Source organism: Onychostoma macrolepis, chromosome 06 (assembly GCF_012432095.1).
Source record: "Onychostoma macrolepis isolate SWU-2019 chromosome 06, ASM1243209v1, whole genome shotgun sequence".
Taxonomy (NCBI): domain Eukaryota; kingdom Metazoa; phylum Chordata; class Actinopteri; order Cypriniformes; family Cyprinidae; genus Onychostoma; species Onychostoma macrolepis.
This window is the reverse complement of record NC_081160.1, coordinates 33,207,608-33,232,933: the sequence shown is the minus strand read 5'-3', so window position 1 is coordinate 33,232,933 and position 25,326 is coordinate 33,207,608. Positions and strand designations below refer to the sequence as shown.

General features: G+C 33.6%; 1 protein-coding gene across 1 annotated transcript in view; it reads right to left on the bottom strand.

The window, feature by feature from the left end:
- The window catches only part of shmt2 (serine hydroxymethyltransferase 2 (mitochondrial)), a 38,648-nt gene that overhangs the window by 3,836 nt on the left and 9,486 nt on the right, over window positions 1-25,326 (bottom strand). Inside the window, exons 2-9 of the mRNA XM_058779464.1 lie at window positions 18,533-18,709; window positions 15,369-15,448; window positions 14,154-14,354; window positions 13,998-14,079; window positions 12,863-12,985; window positions 10,183-10,322; window positions 7,822-7,984; window positions 5,234-5,333 (exon numbers count right to left, since the gene is read on the bottom strand). Coding sequence (XP_058635447.1) covers window positions 5,234-5,333; window positions 7,822-7,984; window positions 10,183-10,322; window positions 12,863-12,985; window positions 13,998-14,079; window positions 14,154-14,354; window positions 15,369-15,448; window positions 18,533-18,709 — 1,066 coding nt within the window. The remainder of the gene's footprint in view (window positions 1-5,233; window positions 5,334-7,821; window positions 7,985-10,182; window positions 10,323-12,862; window positions 12,986-13,997; window positions 14,080-14,153; window positions 14,355-15,368; window positions 15,449-18,532; window positions 18,710-25,326) is intronic.

Sequence of the window (25,326 nt, the reverse complement as noted above, 5' to 3'; positions counted from 1 at the left end):
TGCTTTCATGTTAATTTTTAGTTAACATTTAGTCATTTTATTAGTTTTAGTTGTTTTAAATATGTCTTAGTGCTGTCAAATGATTAAATCGCATCCAAAATAAAAGTTTGTTTACATAATATATATGTGTGTGTACTGTGTTTATTTATTATGTATATATAAATACCCACACATTCAGTATATATTTTGAAAATATTTAAATGCATATACATTTATATTATTATATATAAATATAAAATTTTTCTTAAATATATACATGCATGTGTTTGTATTTATATATACACACATAATAAATATACACAGTACACACACATTATGTAAACAAAAACTTTTATTTTTGATGCGATTAATCGCGATTAATAGTTTGAAAGCACTAGTCTATATAGGTTTTATTAATTTTTAGTTTCAGTTTTAGTAATTTTATTACATCTACATCAAGTTAAACTGATGATAGCTGAAATAATTTTTATACATTTTAAAATTTATGGTAACACCTTACAATAAGGTTAATATTAAGTCCAACATTTATTAATCAAAATCAAAAGCTGTATCTGTTAACATCAGTTACGCCTAATGCACTGTGAAATAACACGAACAGTTTTATTAACTAACATTAACAAAGGTTAATAAATGCTGTAAAAATATATTTTTCATTGTTACTTCATGTTAGTTAATGCATTATCTAATGTTAACAAATGAGACATCATTGTAAAGTGTTGCCAAATTTATTTAACGTAACAAAAATTGTTTTCTTTTTTCTTTCATGGTTTTAGTTTTAGTTAACTATAATAACCCTGCTTTGCGTTACATTATCTTTGCATTGAAAACTAGTTTCTAAATCTTTCTCTCTTCTGACCAGCATCTCTCTGTTTTTTCAGTCATAGAAATACTATCATGAATCATAAAGAGGTTTATCCAACCAATCAAACTTCTGCTTCTAAGAACCCCAGAAATGTGCAAACGGTCCCAGAGTGAGTTTTGCTATCGTCTGCATCATAATCATTCCCTCCTGATCCAGGTGAGACTGAGTCATAAACTGATCTGCATCTGCTTTATTAGACACGATAAGAACAGAACAGAAGCACAACAACAACAACATGAAGCGTGTCCGGCGTGCAGACGTTTAATTAGTTCTGCATATGAGGAAAAACCTTCACTGAAGGGCCGTTTGCACCCAATCAATAATATCCAGCGCACAAAAACATCATTAAAAGTGTTTCAGTGCGATTAAATCATCAAGACTTCAGACGAAGAGACAAACATTCGTTCCGCTGCTGCTTTCTTCAATAAAAGTGATTTGGATTCACCTCGAAGTGGCTGATGGGACATGAGAGCCTTTCTGTACAACTATAATGAAGAAATTAGCAGCATAATAAACATCACAAACTATTATTAAACTGAGGAACAGACGGAATAAATGAACTCCTTTGCTTCAGGCGGAAGAACGGAGTAACGCTGCACTGCAAAAAATGATTTTGTCTTGTTTTCTAGCATAAATATCTAAACATTCTTGAATCGAGATGCATTTATTTTTACAAGTAAAATGATTTAAGATATCTATAATATCTTGTTTTCTGAAAAAGAAAACAAGCAAAAATATCATCTTTGAATTAAGATTATTTTTCTTACCCCATTAGCAGATATTTTTGCTCGTTTTCAGAAAACAAGACATAACATTAAGTCATTTTACTTGTAAAAATAAATGCATCTTGATTCAAGAATGTTTAGATATTTATGCTAGAAAACAAGACAAAAATACTAAGGAAGAAAATCATTTTTTGCAGCAAGTCAGTTTCTCTATTTAAACAATTTTATGTGAGAGTGAAGAACTTGATCAATTTTACTTCAGCAATAAACAATACTTATTTTAATATTCATTTAAATGTGTGTGTTTTCTCCTCGCGGTCAAACAAAGTCATCTCTGAGTCTGCGTCACACACAGTGTTTTACATCAAAGTAGAAACACAAAACCGTCTTAAAATAGTGAACGAAAACAGGACTTCTGCAAGTCTCACCAAGACAAATGTAAGATTTGAAGAGACCTAAAGTAGACTGTTTAAGCAATAAATTGAAGTGAAAATACTTTAATATGTTCTCTAAACACTGCAAAAAATGCTTTTCTTACTTAGATTTTTTTGTCTTGTTTTTAGCCAAAATTTCAAAACAGAAAACTAAATTATTTTGCTTACCCCGTTGGCAGATTATTTAGCTTGTTTCAAGTAAAAACTCACTTAATTTTGACATGTTTGTTTCTGAAAACAAGACAATAATTTTTACTTATCTAGAAAATCCTCGATTTAATAATGTTTTGATATTTTGGCTGAAAACAAGACAAAAAAATCTAAGTAAGAAAAGCATTTTTTTGCAGTGAATGTAAATGTCTAGTGAGCAAAATGAGTTGTATTAGAAACACTTCAATGTTTGAAAATACAACTTCCAATAACTTTTTAATTCATTTTGAAAAATAAATAGCTTGAATAGCTCTGCTAGATTACTGAAATAAATGTTTCTGTTCCTTCTGATGACACTGCAAAAAAAAAAAAAAAAAAAAAAAAGTAGTAATTGTTCCTCAGTATTTCTGTCTTGTTTTCCAGCTAAAATGACTGAAGATTCTTAAATCAAGATACTGGAGAGAAAAAAAAAAAAAAAAAGACTTATGAAGTCTTGTTTTATAATACATCGAAGAAAATGAAGTGAGTTTATAATTGAAACAAGAACGGAGTCAGAAAAATCTACTTAATTCAAAGAGAAAATACGTTTTCATTCCTCATTGACAAATATTTGATCTTGTTTTAAGAAAAACTCACTTCATTTTGACCAATTTGTTAGACTTCATATCTACATTTTGCATTTAAATTAAATGCATCTTGATTCAAGAATGTTTAGATATTTATGCTAGAAAACAAGACAAAAATACTAAGGAAGAAAATCATTTTTGCAGCAAGTCAGTTTCTCTATTTAAACAATTTTATGTGAGAGTGAAGAACTTGATCAATTTTACTTCAGCAATAAACAATACTTATTTTAATATTCATTTAAATGTGTGTGTTTTCTCCTCGCGGTCAAACAAAGTCATCTCTGAGTCTGCGTCACACACAGTGTTTTACATCAAAGTAGAAACACAAAACCGTCTTAAAATAGTGAACGAAAACAGGACTTCTGCAAGTCTCACCAAGACAAATGTAAGATTTGAAGAGACCTAAAGTAGACTGTTTAAGCAATAAATTGAAGTGAAAATACTTTAATATGTTCTCTAAACACTGCAAAAAATGCTTTTCTTACTTAGATTTTTTTTGTCTTGTTTTTAGCCAAAATTTCAAAACAGAAAACTAAATTACGTTGGCAGATTATTTAGCTTGTTTCAAGTAAAAACTCACTTAATTTTGACATGTTTGTTTCTGAAAACAAGACAATAATTTTTACTTATCTAGAAAATCCTCGATTTAATAATGTTTTGATATTTTGGCTGAAAACAAGACAAAAAAATCTAAGTAAGAAAAGCATTTTTTTGCAGTGAATGTAAATGTCTAGTGAGCAAAATGAGTTGTATTAGAAACACTTCAATGTTTGAAAATACAACTTCCAATAACTTTTTAATTCATTTTGAAAAATAAATAGCTTGAATAGCTCTGCTAGATTACTGAAATAAATGTTTCTGTTCCTTCTGATGACACTGCAAAAAAAAAAAAAAAAAAAAATTGTAGTAATTGTTCCTCAGTATTTCGGTCTTGTTTTCCAGCTAAAATGACTGAAGATTCTTAAATCAAGATACTGGAGAGAAAAAAAAAAAAAAAAAGACTTATGAAGTCTTGTTTTATAATACATCGAAGAAAATGAAGTGAGTTTATAATTGAAACAAGAACGGAGTCAGAAAAATCTACTTAATTCAAAGAGAAAATACGTTTTCATTCCTCATTGACAAATATTTGATCTTGTTTTAAGAAAAACTCACTTCATTTTGACCAATTTGTTAGACTTCATATCTACATTTTGCATTTAAATTGAACGCGTTTTGATTTAAGGATGTTTAGATATTTGTATTGGACAACAAAAATACTGAGGAAGAGATTCATTTTTTGCAGTTCATGCAACATTAAATATCATAACTATTTTCAGACGTTCTGCTCTCATTTAAGACCTTTTTAGGCTTTAATATGCTGAAGGGTGAATTAAGACCCACAGAAACCCTGAAAAACATCCTTTAAATGTTTTTAAATGCACTAATGGTTCACCACAAACCTTGCAACTCGTTTTAATGTCATCTGGGTTGTATTTCCTTCTGTTCTTGTTTTTAAGGATGTCTGCATGATTATATGAAAGGATGATATTTAAAGAAGCACCAGAGATCCAGTTAGTAGATCTTCATGCGTCTGAAGGTTTTTCAAGCGTCAGTGTGTTATGAAGATGTTTTCTACCGCTTCAATCCACACAACAAACACTGAATCATTAACACTGTTGATACACTACAATCACCTGATTTAGTTGATTATCATTCGTACACTGCAAAAAAAAGGCTTACCTTACCTAGTATTTTTGTCTTGTTTCTGAAAAAAAATGAAGTAAAAAAAACAACTTGCACTCTATTCATTTACTAACTGCTTGTTTTCTTTAAAAAAAAAAAAAAAAAAAAAAAAACCCTTGAGACTTGTCATAGCACTTGCATATTATTGCTCTTTTGTTGATTTTGATTGCTTCTATTGTCCTCATTTGTAAGATTAATTTGCTAAATGACTAACGTTTCTAGTCAAAATATAAAAAAATTCTTAAATTAAGATGCATTTACTTGTTGAGCGAAATGACACATTAAGTCTTGTTTCCAGGGGAAGAAAACTAAGTGCATTTTGCACTAAAATTCTCTTGTTTTAAGAATATTTCAGTTACCCCACTGGCAGATAATTTTACTTGTTTTAAGCAAAATGCACTTAATTTAGTTTTCTTCTCCTAGAAACAAGACTCGATATCTAATGTCGTTTTGCTTAACAAGTAAATGCATTTTAGTTTAAGAATTTTTAGATATTTTGACTAGAAACAAGACAAAAATACTAAGGAAGATAAGCCTTTTTTTTTTTTTTTTTTTGCAGTGTAGAGGTTTGAGTGCAGCACACAATGAGAAAACTGAGGAAAACTAACTTCATCTTCCAAGAGAATCCAGTGGCATCGTCTCAGTCCCAGACGAACACGTTCTGCTCACCTGAAGAGAAAACCTACAGCGCAGAAACAGAGAGAAACCCACCAGAGACCAGCGTGTAGCCCTTCTCCAGCAGAGCATCGGCCATGGCCTTTGAGTTCTTCAGAACCTGAGTGATGTATTCACGAAACATGGGCGTCATGGCCTGAAGACAGACAGAATGAAGAGCTATCAATTATCAAAAATCATAAATGAGCTCCCAAGTGCACCAGCCATTGTTCAGGAGAAGATGAGAGAGAATAGGTAATGATTCACAGAGAGAGAAGCTCCAGGACTCTGCAGGATATTAATTCAACGTATTTATATATACAGGTGCATCTCAATAAATTAGAATGTCGTGGAAAAGTTCATTTATTTCAGTAATTCAACTCAGATTGTGAAACTCGTGTATTAAATAAATTCAATGCACACAGACTGAAGTAGTTTAAGTCTTTGGTTCTTTTAATTGTGATGATTTTGGCTCACATTTAACAAAAACCCACCAATTCACTCTCAACAAATTAGAATACTTCATAAGACCAATAAAAAAAACATTTTTAGTGAATTGTTGGCCTTCTGGAAAGTATGTTCATTTACTGTATATGTAATCAATACTTGGTAGGGGCTCCTTTTGCTTTAATTACTGCCTCAATTCAGCGTGGCATGGAGGTGATCAGTCTGTGGCACTGCTGAGGTGGTCTGGAAGCCCAGGTTTCTTTGACAGTGGCCTTCAGCTCATCTGCATTGTTGGGTCTCTTGTTTCTCATTTTCCTCTTGACAATACCTCATAGATTCTCTCAGCAATTGTTATACATGTGTTTTTACTAGCTTTAATTAATTATTGTGATATGATATACGCTGGCGTTATATCGGCCATTAATTCAGTGTATGAACCATAAACGGAGTGAATCAATGCAGAAAGTAATGATTGACCGATATATTGACAAGACAAAGTCATGGCCAAAAATATCGGCACCCTTGGTAAATATGATCAAAGAAGGCTGTGAAAATTAATCTGCATTGTTAATCCTTTTGATCTTTTATTTAAAAAAAATATTCACAAAAATCTAACCTTTCATTGGATAATAAGAATTTAAAATGGGGGGGAAATATCATTATGAAATAAATGTTTTTCTCTAATACACATTGGCCACAATTAACGGCACCCTTTTATTCAATAGTTTTTGAAACCTCCATTTGTCAGTTTAACAGCTCTAAATGTTCTCCTGTAATGTCTGATGAGGTTAGAGACACCTGACAAGAGATCAGAGACCATTCCTTCATCCAGAATCACTCCAGACCCTTTAGATTCACAGCTTCTTCTCTTCAGGTCACTCATGTTCTACAGGGTTCAGGTCAGAGGACTGGAATGGCCAGCAGAAGCTTGGTTTTGTGCTCAGTGACCCATTTTTGTGTTGTGTAGTTTCATCTGATCATAGAAGCCAGTCCCATCTGAAGTTCCAGTCGTGTCTGATAACTGAATATGATGGAGTTTGTTTTTGGATGAGCGAGGAGAATTTTTCTTGAAACCCTCCCGAACAACATGTGCTGATGTAGCTGCTGTTTGACCATTTTTTTTTTAAGGTTTTCTGACCCGAGACTCAACTATTTTCTGCAATTCTCCAGCTGTGGTCCTCGGAGAGTCTTTAGCCGCTCAAACTCTCCTCCTCACCGTGCATTAGGACGATATAGACACACGTCCTCTTCCAGGCAGTTTCCTAACATTTTATGTTGATTGTAAATTCTTAATTATTGCCCTGATGCTGTAGATGGGAATTTTCACTGCTCCAGCTCTTTTCTTAAAGCCACTTCACTAATTTGTGAAGCTTTGGGCTTTGTTTGTCCTCCTATTTATATTTCTGTGAAACAGGAAGCCATAGCTGGATAATTATATGTTCATAATCACCCTGGAGTGCTCAAAATTGTGAATATGAATGGGAATATACTTCAGAGATATTTTACTCATAAGAATTTCTAGGGGTGCCAATAATTGTGTCCAACATGTATTTGAGAAAAACATTTATTTCATAATGATATTTCCCCCCATTTTTAAATTCTTATCTAATGAAAGGTTAGATTGTTGTGAATTTTTTAAATAAAAGATCAAAAGGATTAACAATGCAGATTAATTTTCACAGCCGCCTTTGATCATATTTACCAAGGGTGCCAATATTTTTGGCCATGACTGTATATCAGCTGATATTTGGCATTTTTTAATTATTTGGAAAAAATACTATAACAACATTGAAAAATAAATAACTTTTCTTATTTAAATAAATCATTTTTTTCATGCTTACTCATTTTCAAATTATATAATTTACATAAACATAACATTGTTCATAAATATATACATGCATGTGTTTGTATTTATATATACATAAATATACACAGTACACACTTATATATTATGTAAACAAAAACTTTTATTTTGGACGCGATTATTCGCAATTAATCATTTGAGAGTACTATAATTTAGTAAATATTCTGTAAAATAAATATACATTTAATTTCAGCAATCACTATGCCTGTGTGTTTAAATTAAATAGTGTGACATCATATATATCAGTTTAATATCTGCCACCCTGCTCTCTATGATATCAGCATGTGTGTTAGGCACTAGTAGAAAGACTAATAATCTGGAAGCAAAGCAGTACCTGTTTGAGAGCCACAGCGACGCCGGCGATGGCGTGATTGTGCGGGCCGCCTTGAAGCGAAGGGAACACAGAGAAGTTGACCTTATCCTCCAGGTCGTACATGACCTCTTTGCCCTTCTTATCCACCGAGCGAATGCCCTTACGATAGAAGATAAGCCCCGCCCTGAGGGAGGAGCCAGACCAGAGGAGGAGGAGAAACGGTTAATGACGGAAATCACCAGAAAAACAGCTTTACTCTAGTATGCAGTATGTGCACTGTGTATTATGTTCTGCATGCATGCAACATCCAGATCATCTACTACATTTTCTAAAAATGTGCATATTGCATGGGATCCCACAATGCAATGTGCTAAAACTGACCTTCAGCTACTGTACCTTAATTTGCTGTGATTTTTTTTAATGAGTTTTTTTAGTGCTGTCAAATGATTAATCGCATCCAAAATAAAAGTTTTTGTTTATGTAATATGTGTACTGTTTATATTTATTATGTATATATAAATACACACATGCATGTATATATTTAAGAAAAAAGTGTTATGTTCATATATTAAAAATATTTATATATAATATAAATCATATAAATATACACATGTAAACATAAAAAAAAATATATGCATGCATGTGTTTGTACTTATATATACACATAATAAATATGCACAGCATACACACACATATTATGTACACAAAAACGTTTATTTTGGATGCGATTAATCGCGATTAATCGTTTGACAGCACTAGTTTTTTTTTTTTCATTTGATCAGACCGCCAACGTTATGACATTTTTAATACAAAACTGGATATAAAAAACAAAAACAAACAAAACCACCATTTTATTTATTTTAATGTCGCCATTTGACAGTGTAACAATTTAACAACTTACTTACAATATTACTGTAACTTACTGCAAGTTTTGTTAAGCTACCAGTCAAAAGTTTCGGGGCAGTAAGCTTTTTAATGCTTTTTTAAAAATCTGCTTTTGTTCACCAAGGCTGCATTTATTTAATCAAAAATACACTAAAAATGTGAAATATTATTACAGTAACTCTTTTCTATGTGAATATCTGAATTTTCAGCATCATTACTCCAGTCTTCAGTGTTACATGATCCTTCAGAAATCATTCTAATATGCTGATTTGCTGCTCAACAAACATTTCTGATTATTAGCAATATTCAAAAAAGTTCAATATTTTTGTGGAAACCGTGATACATTTTATTTTTCAAGATTCACAGATGAATAGAAAGTTCAAAAGAACAGCATTTATTTGAAACAGAATAAATGTCTTTACTGTCACTTTTAATCAATTTAATGCATCCTTAATGAATAAAAGTATTAATTTCTTTCAAAGAATGAATCGTTTGTGCACTGAACGCTGGCGGTACACGAGTACTCAGTGTTGGGGAGTGACTCGTTACATGTAACGGAATTACGTAATTTAATTACAAAATAAATGTAACTGCAATTTGTTACAGTTACTGAGAAAAAGTGTAATTAAATTACAGTTACTTATGAAAATGTTAGATAAAAATAAAAAAAGGGGTTACATCTAAATATGATCACACACATACAGATTTGATTGTTTTCTTTTCTGAATTGCATTGACTGCTCTAATATATGAGACACCAACTTATTATAGGACACATGCTTATTCGATAACCGTTTTATTTTCTATTTGGGTTTATGTATATGCTTTATTTTTTAAAGATTAACTGTTTTTTTCCAAAGCATTGTTTGCATTTGTTTCCTGTCATAGCTATGCAAAGATAATAGCTATTAAACTACAGCATCTTGTTATGATTTTAAATCTGTATTTAACCTCAGAATGATCTCAAAGTAAAAAGAGGTGCTAAAGTCTGATTTTGTGGTGTCTGTGCTTTAAAATAAAAATGTTATACACTTAAATCAAGTGATGAAGGATTCTGAAAGTCCGAAACACAACACACAGTTCTATGTGACACACAGGAATTAATATTATGGCAAAGGTGTTTGCAAATGTTTGCTTTTGAGACGTGTTTGTGATATTTTGAACGCAGTGCTTCATTTTGCAAGAGATGTGAGGCATTTTGCATTTTGTGTGCAATTCTTGGATTTGTGTGCAAAGTTCTGAAAAAAAGAGGCAAAGTTTTGAAAATGTGTGAAAGCAGCTGAAAAAAACTGTAGCAGTTAAAAACATTTGTTAGAAATGTAGAAAGTAATCAAATGTAATCAGTTACATTACAGTTACATGAAGTAACTGAAATAGCTACACTACTCATTACATTGTAAATAGGGTAACTCGTAATCTGTAACCCATTACATTTCCAAAGTAACCTTTTGCTAGTTCTGTAACCTTCGGCTTTGAGAAATCGATCACAGAAGTGTACCTGGATCCTCGCAGTGATTTGTGGGTGGTTGTGGTGACGAGGTCGGCGTGTTGGAACGGCGAGGGAACGGCTTTGCCTGCCACCAGACCGCTGATGTGAGCCATGTCCGCCAGCATATACGCATTCAGCTCGGTGCACAGCTGCCCAGAGACAGACGAGAGTCAGAAAGAGCTCAGAGTGGATTATGAAAGCGTTTAGAAGCTGAGATCCGCGGCGCTCGCAGCAAACATCACAATCAAAGCGTTCCTGTTATCGGCCCATCGGAGAGTGACCTGATGAGATCCGCGCGCTTCTCCGGGGAACGAGACCCAGATACCGCAGGCGCTTCGCTAACACTTCTGAGCATGACGCCACGCTCTCGGGGGAAACATAATCTCCAGCTGATTATACACTGATAATGTTATGCTCACTGATACTCTTAATCTGTCGTGGAGTGTGTGTGTGTGTGTGTGTGAGTGAGTATGAGTATGTGTGTGTGAGTGAGTATGTGTGTGTGTTTGTGTGAGTATGAGTATGTGTGTGTGAGTGAGTATGTGTGAGAGTGTTTGTTTGTTCAAGGGTGTGAGTGAGAGTGTGTGTGTGTGTGTGTGTGTGAGTGAGAGAGAGTGTGTGTGTGAGTATGTGTGTGTGTGTGTGTGTGTCAGTGAGTGTTTGTTCAAGGGTGTGAGTGAGAGTGTGTGTGTGTGTGTGTGTGAGTGAGTGAGAGAGTGTGTGTGTGTGTGTGTGTGTGTGTGAGAGAGTGAGTGAGTGTGTGTGAGTGAGAGAGTGTGTGTGAGTGAGTGAGTTTGTTCAAGGTGTGAGTGCGTGGGTGCGTGAATGTGTATGTCTGAGTGTGTGTGTGTGTTTAAATTTTTGTGTGTGTGAGAGAGAGAGTGTTTGTTTAAGAGTGTGTGTGTGTGTGTGTGTGTGTGTGTGTGTGTGTGTGTGAGTGAGTGAGTGAGTGAGTGAGTGAGAGAGAGAGAGAGAGTGAGTGTTTGTTTAAGAGTGTGTGTGTGTGTGTGTGAGTGAGTGAGTGAGTGAGTGAGTGAGTGAGTGAGTGAGTGAGTATGTTTAAGAGTGTGTGTGTGTGTGTGTGTGTACATTTGAGAGTGTGCGCGCACGCCGCTGACCTTGTGTTTATCTTGCCATAAAATCAGGTCACAGTGAATTTGATCAACAAACATGAAACACACAATCTCAGCCTGCAGCAGAAAACCTGAAGCACCGCACAAAATACGAGGAAAGAAGCTCTCAGAGATACACACACCAGCTCTGCTCGAATCCTACTGAGTGCCCTACATAAGCAGCACATGACAAAGTGAATAATGCATGCATTTCATTTTGGGAGGCATGATGTTTGAACTTTCACATGCTGTCTATATAGGGCACTCACTAGGAATCAGAGTCATCATGAACTGAGTGAGAGCTCAATGGGATTATGGGTACTTGACTGTCCATCAAACATGTTTAAACATCATTTTGTCAGCATTAATGAGAACAATCATTATTCTTACTGCTGTTTGTGTGTGTGTGTGAGAAAGGAGATGTGATTAAAAGCTGACAGTGACACTGCAGTGAGTGTGTGTGTGTGTGTTCACTGTACTGTGAGCAGAAAGCGTCAGGAGTGAGTGTGTTTGTCGTCTCTGAGGCGTCAGGCTCGAGCAGTTAAACACAAAAGTGTCAGAGAGACAGACGAGTGTGTGTGAATAAAGAGAGCAGTCGAGACGGCAAAAAGAAACTCAGAGAGAAAAATTTTCAATGTTTTTATCTTAATGTACGTTTGCACTGTTTTCATTTTGCATAGTTTTAAAAGCAAATGCTTTATCAAAGTAAAAACACTTTAATACTTAAAACTTTAAAACCAAAAAACAAACAACCCCCCTAAAATCTAATTTAGCTTAGATTAGATACAATAAATGAACTTGTTGGACCGTAGAGGAAGTCTTTTAAATATAGTCATAGAATAAACTCTTAATTAAATATGATCTTTATTTTCTTTAAAGCAATATTTTACCCAAAAATTAAGATTTGCTGTAAATGTGTTCACCCTCAGGTCACCCACGATCAGGATGAGTGTGTTTCTTCATCAGGTTTGTAGAAATGTGTCTCTGCATCAGTGTCTCAGCAATGGATGCTCTGCAGTGAATGGGTGCCGTCAGAATGAGAGTCTGATAAAAACATCACAATAATCCACAGCACTCCAGTCCATCAGTTAACATCTGGAGAAGACAAAACCTTTAAAGTTTAGAGATGTTTTGGACTGTTTTGTCTTGTAAACGCTGCTTGATCTGCAGATTTCTCTCCTGATTCAGACCAGAACACTTTTTCACTCGAGGAAGAGTTATTATGGATTATGGACTTGGACTTGAATGCTGGATGTGTTTCAGCTTTTGTCTTCTCCAGATGTTAACTGATGGACTGGAGTGCTGTGGATTATTGTGATGTTTTTATCAGCTGTTTGGACTCTTATCCTGACGGCACCCATTCACTTTGCTGAGACACTGATGCAGAGACACATTTCTACAAATCTGACGAAGAAACAAACTCATCCTGATCTCAGATGAACTGAGAGTGATTTTTTTTGGGTGAACTGTTCCTTTAATTTAATGCTTTAACTACATCAATTAAAATTAGCAAAATTATTAATCATTCCAATAAAAACAATGGAATAATCTGAAATGAAAGGGAGGTGGATTCAGACCTTCTTGATGCGGCTGTAGTCGATGAGGCGAGCGTAAGCGCTGGTGCCGGCGATGATGAGTTTGGGTCGGAAGAGTCGCGCCGTCAACTCCAGCTGATCATAGTCTATCAGACCAGATTTAGGCTGAGAGAGAGAGAGAGAGAGAGAGAGAGAGAGAGAGAGAGAGAGAGAGAGAGAGAGAGAGAGAGAGAGAGAGAGAGAGAGAGAGAGAGAGAGAGAGAGAAAGAGAGAGAGAAAGAGAGAGAGAAAGAGAGAGAGAGAAAGAGAGAGAGAGAGACTGTTAGTCATTAAGGTGTTTACAACAGAACATTTCTGCATTCAGAAACAGCTGGAACACAGAGTCTCAACACATCTTTAACATTCAGATTTATCATCAACAATTTTTCCCATCCAATTGAATCAATAAATAAATGAATAAATATTTTTAAAATAAAAAATTAAAACTTTTGGGGGAGGGGATAAAAAATAATAAATAAATACACAAATTAGTTAAATAAAAACAGTAATAAATAAACAAGGATAACAAAATACACACACACACACACACACACACACGCACGCATGCACACTCGCACACAAAATAAATAGATATAAAAACATTTCCCCCTAAAAACTAGGGTTCTTGAGTTGATGCAAAGCTAATTATTAATGGAGTCATTAAAATGTAAAAAATAATTCTAAAATAAAAACAAATCAAAATAAAACAACACAACACATAAAATACTTTATTTTTCTGCATGTCATGTGACCATTAACTAATTAAAACTAATTAACTATGAACTAATTAAAAATAAAAAGGTAATACATAAAACTATAAAATAAAGAAAATGCTACAAATAAAAAATAAATAAAAACAAAACATCTAAATAAATAAATCAATGATTTATAACAACTTTCTTTTCTTTAAGACAAGTGTTAAAAAAAAAAAAAGTGTAAGTGTGTGTGTCTGTCTGAGGGCCGCCTGTCGATTTCCTATTATCTCTCCCATAGAGAAGACTGACCACTCATCCATCACACACACACACACACACACACACACACACACACCGGTTGACTCTTTATTAGGCTTTTAATATTTAGTGTCACTATGGCTAGTTCTAAAGCCAGAGGAGGGTCAGGTGTGATGTGAACTTACGTTGAGTTTGTAGGGCATCGACTCGAAGTAGATGGAGGTGGCCGAGATGCGCTTGACGTCAGACATGTATCCGTGAGTGAGACTGACGGAGACACAGGGTTCATTACACGGGCGAGAGAGGCAGAGACTGAATGAGAGAGAGAGAGGGTCACTCACTGTCCGCCGTCGGGAAGGTCCAGACCCATGATGCGCTCGTGAGGGTTCAGGACGGCCGTGTAAGCAGCGAAGTTCGCCGGAGATCCGGAGTACGGCTGAACATTGACACCCCACAGAGACGGGTCGAGGTCAAACGCTTCCAGCGCTCTCCTCTGACACAAGAGCTCGATCTGATCCACCACCTCCGCACCGCCGTAATACCTGCACACACACACACACACACACACACAAAAATAAACTAAAATAAAAATAAAGAACTGCATCAGACTACTGTGATCCAATCAACTTACCAACCATCAGTCTCTTAACCAGCAAAAATAGATAAATAAATAAATTAAAAAAAATAAAAATAATACATACAATAAAGTAGTTAAAATATAAAAACAAATGAGTTATAAGAAATAAATGAAATTATAAAAATAACAATAAATACAAATAGAAATAATACATAGACAAATTAAATAGAAATAAAGTAGTGAACAAAAATATAAAAAAAACAAATAAACTATAAATAAGTAACATAAAATGATAAAAATAACAAACATAAAAATAAATAAAAGATTAATTAAAAAACTAAATGTAATGATTGAACAAAGGAATACATACATAAATAAAATAAATAAAATAAATGAAATAGATCAATTAAAAACAAAAATGTAAATACATAATTATAAAAAGTACAAATAAAACTAAACAAAAATGAACAAAATAATAAATGAATGAATGAATAAATACATAAATAAATAAATAAAGATTTGAAAGATAAATTCTTTTCTTGATGAAAATCCTTTAAAAAATGTGTAAAACATTTGTTTTGGTTCCTGAAAATCTAAATCTTAATCTTCAATCCTCAATCAGGATTCATGATGGTTTCATATAAAAATCACTTCATTTCCAGCAAAAACTGAAGCATGAGGTGCATAATTTTTGGTTCCCAAAAGAACCTTTCAGTGAACGGTTCCTAAAAGAACCATTTGGAAGAACACTTAAAAAAAATCTAAAAAACCTGTTTTGACGATAAAGAACCTTTTGTTTAAAGGATGGTTCAATGGATGTTCAAGGTCCTTCATAGAAGCATTGATGCTAATAAAGAACCTTTATTTTAAAGAGTGTACAGATTCTTCAGCTGGATTTAAAAGTAACTAAAATCCATGGTGTTTTTAAATGTATTTTAAATAAATTAATACACACAAAAAAAAAAAAACACACACAGACCTTTTTCCTGGGTATCCTTCAGAGTATTTGTTGTTAAGACATGAACCCTGAGCCTCGAGAGCCGCACGACTGCAGAAGTTCTGTTGAGAGACACACACACACACACACACACACGTCTCAGGTGTGTTGGTTCCTCACACATCTTTATCATTCATAATCAATCCATTCCAGTTTCTGAATAATTTAGCAGTTTGAATAAATTAAGTGAGTCAGTGATTCAATGACTCATTCATAAAGAGTCACTTGCTTCATTCCTGAATGAATAAGCTGTCTAAATGAATCAAGTGAGTCAATGATTCAGTGACTCATTAATAAAGACAGTCACTTACTCAGTTTCTGAACGATTTAACAGTTTGAAAAAATCTAGTGAGTCAACGACTCATTCATAAAGAAGCACTTGCTTAGTTTCTCAATGAATCAGCCATTTGAACGACTCGAGTGAGTCAGTGTTTCAATGACTCATTCATAAAGACAGTCACTTGCTTCATTTCTGAATAATTCAGCCATTTGAATAAATCGAGTGAGTTAGAGATTCAATGATTCATTAATAAAGACTTCACTTTGAATGAATCAGCCATTTGAGTAAATTAGATGAATGAATGATTCAACGACTCACTCATTAGGACAGTGACTCAACGCCACCTACTGGCCTTCTAAGACTTTTTAAATGATCCTTTTAGGCGGTGATTTCTCAGCCAAAATTGATGTGCGATTAATTTGTGATTAACTCATTAACTAATAAAAAAAAGCACAACAAAAGCACAAACAATTACTAATTTCTAAAACTTAATATGAAATTAAAATGGAAACTGAAAATATAAAATAAACACTAAAAAGTTGTAAATAAATACTACGATAATATATATAAATAATACTAAAACAATAGTGAATGCAACTAATGTAGTTAATATAATGCAGCACAACTATAGCCTTATTTAAGGAAGACAAACACTTATAAAACACCATATAAACTAAAAAGAGCTGTTGATGTCGGAGGCAGAATTAGTAATTTGGTGAAAATTCATTTATTATTTGGTAAAAGCTTGTTAAATTAGATAGATATCGACAAGGATGGGTTGTATGACGCCTCGTCCTCAATAACCATGAATAAATCTACACAGAATAAAATAAAAAGTAACTCAGACTAGGTTAAAATGCACATTAACTTGCAGCGACGATAAACATGGTTTGATTTGAAAACAATGTGCATAGTCAAGTATTGCTTAATGCATAAATAGCACTAATAGTTTGATTTTAAGGCCATTTTTGGGCGATAAATATTTTTGGCACTGTGTTGAAGCAAAACCAGCACTACATAATGTCTACAATGCACAAATGAATTAATGAATGTGATTAATCTGTAGGGCTGCCCTCGACTAAGGATTTTTCTGGTCGACTAGTAGTCTAAGCATTAGTCGACTAATCGCGCGTTCATTAATAAACCATTTAAATCATTATTATAAGCCTTTAATTGCCTACATAGCCTAATAAGCGCTCAAGCACACGCATAAAGCTTGCCACAGTGCACCGGCAAAAGTAATGATTAAGAATATGTCAGGGAAAAACAGTAAGGAGACATCATTAACATATTAATAATTTGATAAACTAGTGCTTTCTTTGTTTTCGGTTTAAGAAATGAAGTCTGCGACACTGACCCATCATCTCCGCAAAGCCTGTATGCATTTTTCATACGGATTACATAATCTGAGAATATCTGTCTTCCATTTGAATTGGTTCATTTGAAAGTAGACATTTCACTTTCTATAGATATATTTTTCATGTCTGTAAGGCAAAGATATACACGGAGTTTCGCACTCAAGTTCACGGAGACCGAGACGGCAGAAAACGCATCATGTTTGCCTTCATTATTTTACAAAAGCACAATGCTTTGTTGTTATTGTGAGTGCACACAAATAATCGTAGAGTCTTTACAGATTTGAAAGATGTATTACTCTTATCTGTATGACCAAAAATGAGGGAGTATTTTAAGAGCAAGTGAGCGCACCGGCACCTGCATCTGTCCTGCAGCAAGCGTGCAGCTCCACACTCCACACAAACACTTGAATAGCGCACATTTCTCTAGGATAACATTAGATTGAGCTGCCATGTAAAGTTGCTAATGCTTACATATTTCATATGACAAGTCATATTTGAGGTCGATGAATGATAGGCGAGCGTTTGGATGTCCTGCCCCATGTACTGTATTACCACAGACTAGAAGGGCTGTCAAATTGGCTGAAAAACTAAATTCGAACTTTGTACTAAAATATGTTTCAATTATATTCTAATTTAAAAGGCATAATTTCTGTTAGGGGGGGAAAAAAGCTTTTGGCTTCTCTCCTGATGCCACAAGAGGGCGCAGAGCAAAATATTACTAATCCACGTTTCTTCAAAGCAATAATAAAACAAGACTATCTTTGAAAAAAGTTCATAATGTTTAAAATAATGTTTATAAACCATATATAATTAATTAAGTTGCTTAAACAATTAGAAACAAAACAGAATCATGTATGTATAGTTTAATACAAAGGACTGAAAACCAATCACAAAGAGTACTTTTTTAATTTAAAAACGAGATGCAGTGGGATGGGAAAAACACAAAGTCTCGAGACATGTTTTTTTAAAAGTTGAACTTACATTAATTTTACATGGGTTTCTAAACATGCGGCGCTCTTGTGCGAGACGCGAGTGCAACGGTGATAGATGTCTCTATAGAAAATGTGATAAATATGCATTCTGTGTGAACGGCTTGGTTTCAGTTTTGCCGTAAACAGCATCTTCTCTGCATTGATGCTCTCTTTTTCTGCATTATTTTTAACCAACAACGCAGCATCTAGTGGGTTCAACTGGATAGACTAAAAAAAAAAAAAAATATTAAAATGCCACGACACCTACATCGTCATCGCATCTCGTGTGCCACTGATAACGCACACCTAAAATTCAATGTGGATTCTTATTTTAAATATAAACATTTTTTGACAGCACTACAGACTAGCAGTTAACTATCTGTTAGTTACGGACTGCGTGACTTCAAATGTGAATTTTTAAAAAACATTTTCTGAGACTAATACAATTTTGGTTGACCAAGCCTCTTCTGGTCGACTAACGATTAGTTGACTATTAGAGGGCAGCCCCATTAATCTGAAAGTGGTGTGGAGTCTCACCTCGGAGGCGATGAGCTCCAGTCCTCGGCACTGTCTGTCCTTCTCCTTCTGCAGAAGCTCCCACATCTCAGGGTCGTCTTGAGACAGACTCTCCTGTCCCGTCCACGAGCGCTCGTCATCAGAGAACGCCGCCGCTGAATGCTGAGATCTGACGGTGGCCGAAACACGGCACACCGGCTGAAACACACACACACACGTTTGTTTCTGTGAATTGTGGGGACTTTCCATAGACTTCCCACAGACCCGAGTTACCGTCTTCAGTTCAGTAGACAGCGCACAAATGCTGAACGTAAACGCCGCTGATTATGTTCTGGGGTACTCTCCAAAATGGTGGAAGATGGTAACTCGGGGAGAAGAAAATTCCGGTTGAACCCCTGATGTCACATGGACTATTTTAACGATGACCTTGCTATGTTTCTGAGCCTTGATCGTGTTAGGATCCTTGCAGTCTATGGAGGGTCAGAGAGCTCTCAGAGTTCATCAAAAATATTTATTTGTGTTCCGAAGATGAACGAAGGTCTTACAGGTTTGGAACGACAGAGGGCGAGTAATTAATGACAGTATTTTCATTTTTGGGTGAACTATCCCTTTAAGTAAACGGCTCACTTTACGAATGGGCCTTTGAATCATTGATTCACTCGATTTGTTCAAAACGTGGATTCATTCAGAAACTAAACACCGCTGCGTAGCTCAGAGATGCACAACAATTCTTCTGTATAGGTAATATTTTTGTTGGCAAAACTGAACAAAAACAGACAATATTGTGTTTAAAATATAAAACAATATTAACTTTTTATTTACTGAACTGTTGTATAAAATCATTTGCACTCGTTATAATAATAGTGCTCTCAAACAATTAATCACGATTAATCGTATCCTAAAAATAAAAGTTTGTTTACATAATATATGTGTGTATACTGTGTATATTTATTATTTATATATGAATACACACACAGTATATATTTTGAAAATATATGTATATACATTTATATTCTTATATTATATATAAATATATTTAATATATAAACATAACATTTTTCTTAAATATATACATGCATGTGTTTGTATTTATTTATACATAATATACACAGTATACACACATTATGTAAACAAAAAACTTATTTTGGATGCAATTAATCGTTTGACAGCACTTATATACATATAAAATTTATAAATATTTTAAATATTTTATTGAAACATTTGCTTCTTCATTAGAGTTTAAATGTGCATCATACTTTATATTAAATATTTGTTAAATATTATTAAATATAATTTTTTTATATAATATAATATAATTAGATGCATATATGAACCATTACTATAAAGAAAGCAAATATTTCGGTAGCATAAAATATTTTATAGCTCTTTGGATTAATATATTATGTAAGAGCAGTATGATTCATATGGATTTATGATGGTGCATTAATAAGCACAATATAAATATATCCTCATGAAGCACAGATCCGATGCATGAAGGCGTGTAAACAGGATCTTGATTGTGAACTTGAGGTTTTAAGATGCAGCATCACGACTGACAAAAACATGAAATATAGAGAGCGACTGAGGCCAGAATATCTGACACACAGACAGAAACAGAGTGAAATGAATTCTACAGTTGTACAGTGTGTGTGTAACGGGCCGTTGGTGAGATACAATAATCAGCATGACGCTTTAATTCTGCTCCAATCAGCAACTCTTAACAGAAACTTTACAGCTGAGTGGAAATTCAGCATAACTGCTTATCTAATCTCTCTAACACACACACACACACACACACACACACTAAGGGTTTATGCGTGTCGTTTCTTTCTTCGCTGCTTCATGCTTGACAAATTTCAAGCGTACTCACTTTCTGAACTTACAGATCCTCCTCTGCATTCAAGAACAAAAAACACCAAAAGTACCATGGTATTACTATGTTTTTGTACATGCACTAAGCTAGTGCCACAGTATTTTTTGAAGTCCATGGGAAAAAGCATGTAAATGTCTGGACGTGGAGTAATGAGCCGTCAGCTGCTCATTCTCACACAATCCCTCTGAAACGGCTTTTTTTTTTTAAAAGAGTTATCAACTGATTCAACACCATCCCGCTGACAACACGACTACATATCACATAAACAAACTAATAAATACATGATTATGCATAGAGCAGATACTTTTATCCAAAGCCACATACAAATGAGGAACATCACATGCAATTCTTTAAAGTCAGCAATTCACAGTACACAAGGCCAGATTATTAGAAAGTAAAATAAATATTTATTTACATATATATACACGTACATACATATAATTTAAATACTTATTTTTTATTTATATTCTTTGAATATTAAATAAGTATATAAGGAAATAAGTAAAAAATTAAGCAAATAAATAAGTACATAAGAAGTATATAATTAAACAAATAAATAAATACACTTATGGAATAATTAAATGTGAATAATAAGTACACAATGAAACCGTTAAATTAATAAGTAAATAAATGATTAAATAATTAAGAAATAAGTATAAAATTGAGTAAAAAATTTTAAGTAAAAATGAAATTATTAATTAAATAAGTAAATAAGTACATAAGGAAATAAACAAAATAATTAAGTGAATAATAATATAAGTATATAATGAAATGGTTAAATAATAAATAATCAAATTAATAATCAAATAATTAATAAGTACACAAATAACAAAGTTAAATCAAATGAAAATTATGATTTTTATAATGCGAGAAGAAAGAGTATGCGTGACATATGATTAACATTTGTGTGTTTTAATGACTTTATTATTATAACTTCAGAGCAACAGTAAAGAATGAAGCTGTCTAAACCTTTGAGTGTCCCATGGTAAAACCGCCTCACATCATTACTGTAGCATGGTGGATTTTCATTATTGATATTATTTAATACTGTCTTTATTGCTCCTCTCACTTTGACCTCTGATCCCGGATTCATCTGAACTGTCGCACTGAACCGAACGCTTCATAATTAACAGTAATAACGCTAATGGAGGCCCTCACAGGGCCCTGACGAATCGCTCACTTAAAATCTGTTATTAAAAAACAATTAGCTCAGCGATGCCGGCGCATTCGTCTGAAAGACGGACTCCAGCATCACAGCAAACGTCCGTCTGTCATTCGGTGCGACTGCAGGGCGTAACGGCCCCCAGGGGTCCCATCAACTAATGACTGCGACACAATCACCAGAAAGAGTTTGAGCGTTAAAACCTGAGCCGATTCTGAGACGCTTGCATGTTCCCATCAGCCCCTCGGACTGAACACACAGATGTTAATTGCATTATGTAGTGAATGCCTTGTTATTGCAAACACGTAGAACGATGTCCTGTTGTATTTCAGGCTCAATTTCCTCTAAACACAAACACACGGTTTGGAGTGAAAGCGTGAACTGATCACACACACCCCTTCAGTGCAATGCAAGCTGCTTTGTATAAGCGTCTGCAAAATGCATTAATGCAAACAGTTAAATAAGTAAAAAATTAAATAAATTAAAAATGTAATTGGGTCATTCAGTGTCAAATCAAACCAAATTTTAAAAAAATTCCCCGGCTCAAATTTTTGATTTTGCTAATATTTTTTCTGAAGAAAGATAAACATGTATAGTGATGAAACAGCACTTTTCAAGTTTTCTCTCCAAAGTTTGCAGGTGCGCAAACTTTAGAAAAATAATATTTATGGCACTCAGACAGGTATGTTCAAAGCAGTTATTTTAACAGAAGTAAAAAAAGATACATCTCTAGTTTCAACATTATTTGTTCTTCAGACATTCCTCTTTAAAAGGAAATTTTTGCAAATTGACCCACATTTAGTTTTTGACCACTGAAAATGTGTACATTTTATCAATTTATTCCTGGAGCCATATTGAAATTCCAGTATCTCTGGAACTGAACCATATAGGGTCTTAAAATGAACATACCAAAAGGACAGTTTGTTAAGACCCAACATCTAAAAGGGCATTAAGATATCTTTAATACTTCTTGAGTTACAGGCATGCAAACTTTGGAGAAAAAACATGAAAAGTGCTGTTTCCCCATTTTGGAATGGTCACCATTGGCACATAATGCAACGAAGATTGCTAGTGTCAACATATTTTACAAACAGACCTACTAATCTCCGTGTAAAAATAACATTGTGATGCTACCATCTTTCTGAAGTCATTTTTACCCTCCTGTAATTTGGCTCTGAATCTCAGGTGAAAATTGCCATTTAGACCCCCCTCTACAAAACAGTGGATTACTCCGTAAATATTCATCCACGACATTTAATATTTTGGCTTTCATCACTATACATGTTTAGATACATGCTTTAGATACATGCTTCAGAAAAAAATATTAGCAAAATCAAAAATTTGAGCCGGGGACCTCTGGTTGAGTTGACACGGAATGACCCAATTAATAAGTAAATAATTCAACAAATAAATAAGTAAATAAATATAAAATAATGAAATAAAGAAATAATTAATAAACAAGTACACAATGAAACAGTTCAATAAGTAAATAAATAACTAATCAAATTAATAAGTAAATAATATATATACGGGTCATTGACGCATAAGGATTTTCGACAGGGCAATTTTAAAATACAAAAAATAATAATATTTACTGTACTTTTCAAACATTAAGACTGTTGTGTACACAAATTCATATTAAAATTAGTTTTTTTTCCCATCTAGATTAATTGGCCATAGCCTTAAATGTCATGTGGTGCAACCATGATTTATATTCAAATTAAATAATTTCCTTAACATGCTTAACATTTTTAAAAAATGTTCTCAGTAATTAAAGTGTCTAGAAAAAGTATTTGCATTTAATTTGAGTTTTTGTAAATAATGATGTTATTTTTGTTCTATAATTTCAGAGTAGCCTTCTTAAATGTAGTTAACAGACTTATTTTTCTTGCAAATTGAATAAAACTGATAAAAATGCTTTAAAAATACCATTCACTTAAGCATACTGTAGCAGTGATTCATATTTCAACCACAGAAATTAGATATTTTATTTTTATTTTAATACAGCTATTGCTATTATTGGTCGCACCACATGATGAGTGGTCGCCCCAAATGACAAAAATACCTTATATCATTAAAAATCTATTTAAAGAGACGTGTGAAAAGTGCAGCACGTGGCATTAACTGCAGGCATTTCTTTAGCCCCAGTTATTTCTGTACTTTGCCCAATATTGGCTGCTCACTTGACACTTTCACTGAGAGTTTGATTAACAGGCAGTCTCACATATTATAACGCCGAAAAACAAACTAGACAGGAGAGTAAATTAACGTTGGTGGACTTGAACTTGAAAAATGGTGTGTATTGACATCTTTACATGGTTGAAACAAGATACCTTCTGATGTTCATTCATGTTTATTTCATGACTAGTAAAGATGACGAGATGATTGGTTCATATGTCGCTTGAACTGAGGCGCTACAGCGATCTGTCACGACATGTTAAGAGCTTTGTTTCATACTAAAAGTAACCAGCTCTGTCTTGTCTGTCAGTGTCCTCTTTGCTCCGTGATGTATTTTTCAATGCGTGAGAACATGATGTGTGGCCGAAAAAGTGCCATGGTTTGTCAGACGTAGCAACAGTAACTAAGGGGGGGTGGGTCTTTGCAAAAGGTCAATTTAGAGTAGGGGGAGGTTGCTGGCTCAGGTTCTGAGATGACAACATGAACATGTTTCTTATAGTAGAAAATGACATCTGGAGTTTGTGCAAGACTGCAGGGTCAGAACTAACATGCTGCCTATGGTGAGTGTTTATTTTACTTTGCTTGGCAGTATAATCTGGTAGAATAGATTAAAATAGTTATTAATAAATAAATAATAAATGACTAATAAATACCTTATTACCAAAACTAAAATTACATGCTCTGAATTATTATTATTTATTTTTATTTTTTTGCAGTTTTTCTCATGTTGTACAAAGATTAAACAAACAGTCTGAAATTAACCAAATTGCACAAAAATATATTCCAAATTATACTAAAAGTATTTTATGTATATAAACATCAACTGAATATAAAAGCAAAAAAAAAAAAAAAAAACTACCAATCTGGGACATATATCTATAATGGAAAACACTCTGCAGTGGTCGCACCACATATATTCAAATTTAATCAAACTTTACAAGCACATAATTTGTCACCTAAACAAAACAAGCTAGCTTCCCTCAAAAGGTCACTATGAAATTTATAATTAAAATAAGTAATTGCAGAAATAAAACTTATTATTCATTATTTTTTTGAGGTCATACCACATGATATTCAAATGTGGTAACTACATACCAGCCATTAAAAAGATAATTTTTTTCCAAATTTGAAAGAGACTTACAAACCTGCCTTATACCAATTTGCCAAGGACCCATGGAAGCATATGATGCAAAGTCTTATCTTTGAATGGATTTCAACATAAAAGTCCCAAAATGGTAGTTTCTTGATGGTCGCACCACATGATATTTCATAAAATGGAAATCATCGGACAAAGTTTGTTTGTATATTATGACGGAAATATAAATACAAATGCTTTGCAATTTTATACAGTATTACAAAACACTTTGGAAATTATGCCAAATAGTGCAGAAAATTAATCTGAATACATTTAGGGTAATTTCAAAGATGTTTACAAAAAAAAAAAAGTTATGGCTGGACGGTTGCACCACATGATATTTTGACACTTTGAATAACAGAAAAAGTACAAATAACTAATCTTTTTTGAAAAGTTAAAGTGAGTTGGATGGGAGAGGCCCTTCATATATATGGCATCTTTTTTATGCATTTGAACCAATTTTAACT